General features: G+C 33.4%; 1 protein-coding gene across 1 annotated transcript; it reads right to left on the reverse strand.

Annotated features, from left to right (window-relative positions):
* Positions 1 to 4,533: 4,533 nt before the first annotated feature.
* On the reverse strand, positions 4,534 to 6,778 carry LOC107950055 (glutathione S-transferase U18-like). The gene is made up of 4 exons (XM_016884801.1): positions 6,483 to 6,778; positions 4,935 to 5,121; positions 4,768 to 4,842; positions 4,534 to 4,662 (listed from the first exon to the last, which is right to left on the reverse strand). The coding sequence occupies exons 1-4, from the start codon at positions 6,776 to 6,778 to the stop codon at positions 4,534 to 4,536; spliced, it is 687 nt and encodes a 228-aa protein (XP_016740290.1).
* Between the last annotated feature and the right edge of the window lie 350 nt (positions 6,779 to 7,128).

The raw sequence follows: 7,128 nt of genomic DNA on the forward strand, positions 1-7,128 counted from the left end.
ACATCTTCATCATATTCTGAAGCTATAGTTGGAGTGCGTCGTACTTTCTACTCTGCTTTGCTTCCCTCGCTACTGCCTCTGCTTCCCTCGCTGTTGCCTCAGCTTTAAGTTGTAGCTGGAGTTATTCATATTTTCTTTGAACCTCAGCTTCTCTCGATGGTGCCTCTGCTTTAAGTTGAGTAATTTGCTCAACTGTGCTTGCTTACATCTGAGCCATCTGGTCTCTTAACCTCTGAACTTCAACTTGAGTCTGACTCCACGAAGGCATGTATTGCTGCGAGCTAGATCCAAAATATTGAGTTGGGTTAACAAAAGATTTTTGAAATCGAACCCGACCATACCTTTTAGGACCCAAAACTTCAGTAATAATTCTATGATCAATGTCGTTAACATTAATAGAACTATCACTCGAAGCAATCGCTTCATACTCTGCCTTTTTATCTTTTAGTTTCTCTTAATAAATTAATCAAAGAGTTAGAAACGAAATATATAATAAAAACAAATGCAACATAACTTAACATTATTTGCATTACAAACGACGAATTAAACCATTATAATTAAACACTATAAATATTTAAAATAATTCAAATTTTATTAACTAAACATACCATAATTTCTGCAGCTTCAGAAGTCATAGGAGATCCATCTTTCTTCCTATGTGTAATGTCAAAAAGCTGAAGGCGTCCAACTTTTTTGGCCAGACGACAGTTTCTACAATATAGTAGTAAAAATATTATTTAATAGAAAGTAATAAATATTTGACACTATTAATAAATTCAAAATACATCGGCCTCAGCTACACAAGCAAAACTTTTCGACCCAACTGTGTGAGTGAATTTTTGTTTTTGCTTGCTGCTTGTTCTAACTCGTTCACGATCCTACATTATGAAATTATTATTACGTATATAGTAAATACTATAAACCGAAATAATTATAAGAGTTTAGAAGTACGTAATACCTCTCCTTTCTTTGAATTCCAAAATCTAACCGCATCTTCCCATTGGTACCTCAGCATTCCAAGCAGGACATTTTGCAATTTGTTTTCGAGGGTTATTTTTGTCTTAAAATATTCTTTCTTTAAAGTAATTTTATGGTCTCTCCACCTTTTTCCCAATGCCTTCTTGACATAATTATCCGAGACCTCTAAAGCAAACCTCGCCTACAAAAAACACAAGTTTAGAAAGTAATATAAATGAAACTTAAACCAAAGTATTATAAATTACATTAAGGTTTTGTTACATTAATATTATCAAGAGCTTGATTTTTGTTACTATCAGACATTTGATGCCATGACTCGTAGTTGATAGGCAACATATTGACATTTCGTACTATAATGCCCAAATATCCTACTAAAAGTCGAGCTTCTGATCCAACAGGTTGACCAAAACTGTTTCTACATACTTTGACATGCTCGACAGGATCTAACTAGTATAAATCTTTAAGTAGCGTACGTCCTCGACCTCTGCGCGTCCCACCACTTTCAGCTGAAAAATGGTATATTATAATATAAGAATTTGAAAAAGAAATCAATAATAAAAGTCATCACACATGTAAATTAAGTTTAAACATACTTTGAAATTCTGCAAGTTCGTCAGGTGTATTCGGAACATTCGAAGATCCAATAGCAGTCTGTTGTTCACTATTTGTTTCTTCCGAGTTTGGAGTATTTTAAACAATACTTAGATCTCGCAGTCTTCTTCTAGGCATTTTATCTGCAATACACATTAAATAGTTGAAATTTTAGTAACTAATTGCAACAATAACAGCACATATAAAATAGTTGAAATATTTAATAAGACCAAGATTTAAATTATGATATTACATATAATTAAAAAATCGTAAAATTTTACTACATCATAATTCATAAATATCTTCATCAACATCCTAACGAACCCATTGAAATTGTGTACTAGTACGAGGGATATTTTCATTTAAGTTTTGTTTTGGAAAAGGTAAAGTTTCTGATCTGTCGTCGATGTCATCTCTACTTCCATTGCCCATGTCAAAAAAGTCTCTAGGGATGTTACGAAGTACAACGTACCAACCCTCATCAGTTGGATCTTTTGAGTAAAAAACTTGTTTCACTTGAGAAGAAAATACATACGACTCATCTAGCAATTGTTGTCCAGTGTGAATCAATCGAGAGAAGTTCACCATTGTAAAACCAAATTGATCTTGTTTAATTTTGTGAGCAATATTAACATCAGCCCAATCATATCGAAATAAGATAACTTTCCATTTGCCATAGTAATCCAACTCAATAATGTTAGTAAGAAGTCCGTAATACTCCACATTTCTCTCAACAAGATTACTGTTCCTAGCAGTAGCATAACTTGTAATTGAAGAATTAACAACTATTCCACAATTTTGAGTTCTCCTCAATCTCTTCCAATATTTTGCATGAAATCAGAATCCATTGATGAGGAAGGCACAATATCTTTTTACTACTCTATTCGGACCTTGGGAAAGCCATTTAACTTCGACATTGGCGTCCTTCCCACTCCAAACCTATTGAATCGAAAGTAAATTGAGTAATTATAAATGTTATGAGAAAACATTATTATTTGTGTATGAAAGCTTCAATTGCATACTATTTGGCTTAACCATTCATAAAAGGATTCTGTGAACAACTTATTAATCTCTCGATATTGTAATCTTTGGGAGCGTGGACGAGATCTCAAGATTTGTTTGTACTCACTATGTTAAAAAGAGGTTTAATTTGTTAGAAGATAAACAAATTATAATTGATGAATATTTATCAAATTCTAGAACTTACTTGCGTAATGGTTCCATTGAATCGTGGTGAAAAAGAACATATCGATGTGCTTGTACCCACGATCTATCATCTAATTCTGAAATTTCAACTTTGCCGATTGGTTCTCTATAACTTTGAAATAAATAAGTTTCGGCCAAGTTATGATCAGTGAGCCAAGCATTTCTACTTGGTCTGTTTATTCTTGTTTCAACATTATCAAAAGTTGTAACTAAAGGCATAGAGGTGAATGAATGAATAATTTACAAATAAATTACCACCTTTCTATGGGATACATCCATCGATAGAAAACGGGTCCACCAAGTATTGTTTCATGAGGGAGATGGATTAGCAAGTGCACCTTAATAGTGAAGAAGGAAGGTGGAAAGATCTTCTCCAAATTGCATAAATTCAATACGGCTCGATCTTGTAGTGTCTCAAGTTCTTGAACATATAAAAATTTGCCACAAATGGCTTTCATTATATTGGATAGTTCAATTATACAAGACGTCACCTTTTTCGACATACAACACCGCATAACAACTGGCAGTAAATCTTGCATTAAGATGTGATAGTCATGTGATTTTAATATATATAGTCTTCGATATTTAATACCTACGCATTGAGATATATTTAATGCATACGCATCCAGGACCTTTATATCCTTCAACACCATGCAGAACACTTCTTTCTCCGTCTTCGACATTGAAAAAATAGAAGGGGACAACTGATATTTCCCATTCGAAAGAGCTTGGGGATGAAGATTACGCCAAATTCCCATGTGGACTAAACCAAGTCGACTCTGAAGATTGTTTTTTGATTTTCCATCGATATTCAAAATTGTCCCAATGATGTTCTCGCAGACATTTTTCTCAATGTGCTTGACATCAAGATTGTGTCGTAAAATGTGATGCTCTCAATAAGACAATTCAAAAAAAACTTCTTTTTTTCCACAAGTCCACCTCATTAGGATCATCCTCTTCATCAAATTCATCCCTTGATCTTCTATTTCTTTGCGTGTTGGGCGGTTGATTCATCTTTCCATAACTGAAATTCATATATTTCAACATGAACGAGATTTCAGATCCACCAGTCTGTGAAAGAGCTTCTCTGAATTCTTCAGTACCGTCAAACAGAGTACTCTAAAATCTAAATCTATGATTTCTCAGTAACAACCGACGATGCCCCATGTAAGAGAACTTCTTCCCATTATGTAACCATTGCGAACATGTTTGCGCAGCAAAACAAGGACAAGCATAACGTCCCTTGGTACTCCAACCAGATAAATTGGCATAAGTCGGGAATTCATTAATAGTCCACATCAAAGCTGCACGTAAATTAAAGTTCTCCTTTCTCAGTACATCATATGTCTCAACACCAGCCCATAATTGTTTTAACTCTTCAATATATGGCTGCAAATAAATGTCAATATCATTTTCGAGACGTTTCTCTCCAGGGATAATCATAGATAAGATAAAGGAAGATTGCTTCATGCAAATCCATGGAGGCAAATTGTAAGGAACAAGCACTACAGGCCAAGTACTGTACGCAGTGCTCATGATTTTGTAAGGATTAAGTCCATCAGATGCTAGCCCAAGCCTCACACTCCTAGGATCGCTTGCAAAGCTTGGAAATTTACTGTCAAATGATTTCCAAGCTAAAGAATCTGCTGGATGCCTTAATAATCCATCAGTGGTTCGTCTATCATGGTGCCACATCATAGACTCTGCTATCTTCGACGACATGAAAAACCTTTTAAGCCTTGGTATTAGCGAAAAATATCACAAAATCTTAATTGGCTTCTTCCTTGACTGTGCATCATTTTCATCGTCATTCCCATTTTTTGTGTTTCTATTCATCGAACGGGATTGGCCACATACATGACAACACTGCTGGTTTTTCCGATCACCCTAATACAACATGCAGTCATTTGGGCAACTATGAATTTTGTTGTACCCAAGGCCTAAATCTTTTATCATTTTCTTCATATCTTTGCATGAATGAGAGATTTTTACAAACGGAAACATCTCTCTCAAAAACTCTAACAACATTGTCAAAAAGTTTCCGGTCCATCCTCCCAAACACTTTAACTGAAAAAGACGAATACAAAAGGACATTTTTGAAAATTTGATCCCTCTTAAAGTTCTTCATTCATTTCATTAAGCACCGTGTAGAACTTCACCGCTTCTTTATTCGGCTCTTCATCAGGTATACTTCTTCCCGTTTCGGTAAAAGCATTTCCACCGATATTACAATCATCGGATGCAACAAAGTCGGGTGGAAACGATTGCAAACCATGACTGCGCATATTAAAAGCATCCCGTAACATACCTTCCATGTCATCTTCTCTAACAGACCGATGGTAAGCACTATGAGGATAAGCCGGATTAATCATTGTAGAGGAAGTACTAGGTGTGCATTCTCCATGGAAAATCCATTTTTTATACCCTCGAAGAAACCCATCGACAATTAGATGCTCGTAAACAACTTCACAAAAATGCCAATTGATGTTGCCACACTTCTTACATGGACAAAGAATCATATTCTCTTGGCTTGCATTTTGGAATGCAAAATTTAGAAAAATTTGTACTCCATTTCGATAGTCGTTGCTTACCTTTGACAAATTCATCCAAGACCGGTCCATTTCGTTGTTCTTGAAGTCTAAAGTTGACAATAAATTACACGGGTAATCATGGTTATTTATAAGTATAATTAAGTTATGTAACTTATGATATGATATATATTTATGTATTATGCAAGCTATGGAAGTTATGTGAGTTATGTAAGTTATGATATGATATATATAAGTTATTAAGTTATGTGAGTTATGTAAATTATGGTATGATATATATAAGTTATTAAGTTATGTGAGTTATGTAAGTTATGGTATGATATATATAAGTTATTAAGTTATGTAAGTTATGTGAGTTATGTAAATTATGATATGATATATATAAGTTAGTAAGTTAAGTTATGTGAGTTATTTAAGTTATGGTATGAGTGAAACAAATAACTACTTTGATTTACAAGTAAAATTTTATAGAAACAAATAAAACTAGAAAAAAAACTCATTTTAAAAATAAATTCAAATGCACAAATGAGTGAAAAGATCTACTTTAAATATAAAAATTGATTGCACCAAACATCCCCAAACAATAACCCTCATTTTAAATTGGTTTTTATATTTTAAATCATTCTAATTACATCTCTAAACTATTGAGGTTATATCAATTAGGTCCTTACGTTACGAAAATCGTTAATTTAATTGTTAAATGACATGTTGAATCTTGTATGACATAATTTAAAATAAAAATTTTAAGAAAAAAATGAACATTGTTAAAATGGATGTTTCAAAAATCTTAATTTGGATATTTTTGAAGCTTTTACAAAATATTTATCATTCATTCTTTTTTTTAATTACACTTTATTTTTATTTTTATTTTTAAAAGTCACGTGACAATGTTTTATTTTTCTTTTAAATTTAATTACGTAAAATTTTATGTGTCATTCAAAGATTTTAATAATAAAAAGAACGATAAATTAATATATAATTAAAATATTTTGAAGTTTAAGGAATAATTTAGAAAGAAAAACAGAAGGATAAAAAGATAGATTGTCGCCCTTTGAAGCGTTGCCAAAAGGTCTCACAACAAAAGAAAAGTTAGAGCAACGTAATGAGTGAAGCAAAGGAAGTTGGAAGTGAGATAAGAATAGAAAGATATATAAGTACCATTTGGTCAATGTAGTTGCTCTGCCGTAAGGATGAGTGGACAAAATGGGATTGTGTTTCCAAGTCTCATCATTGTACTCAATAATGAATAAAGATTCAACAATGGGTTTTCCATGATGAACCAGCACTGGGATCTTCTTGTTCACGGGGTTGCAATCCAGAAGGAGAGAGCTCTTGTTGTTTATCTTTTCTTTCACATATTCATAACGGATTCCTTTCAGCTTCAAAACCCAGGCCACCCTGTGAACGTATGGGCTAAACCCTGCACCCACCAGCTTCACCTCTTCCTCACCCATCTCCTCCGGTTACTTTCTCCTTCCCCCTGTTACTATATATACACACACTCAATGATGAAGTAGAATGAATCTGCATATATGTCACCTTTAAGTAACGTGCAACACAAATAGAGACATAGTGTCCATCCTATTAAATAGATTGAACGTAGAGTGAGGACTCAATAATTAAATACAATATAACTAATATGTGAAGTACAAATAATTTATCGATTGTACCGCAATTTTATTTCTTTCTCTTCTTAGTATCTCCTATATATAAATGGGGATTGTCCCCGCTCCCGTTGTCCGAAAATTGAAAGGGAAAAATTGATTTAGTTTTTTTAATTGTTATTAGTTTAAAGGAAGATTGA

This window comes from Gossypium hirsutum, chromosome D03, assembly GCF_007990345.1.
Source record: "Gossypium hirsutum isolate 1008001.06 chromosome D03, Gossypium_hirsutum_v2.1, whole genome shotgun sequence".
NCBI classification, from domain to species: Eukaryota; Viridiplantae; Streptophyta; class Magnoliopsida; order Malvales; family Malvaceae; genus Gossypium; species Gossypium hirsutum.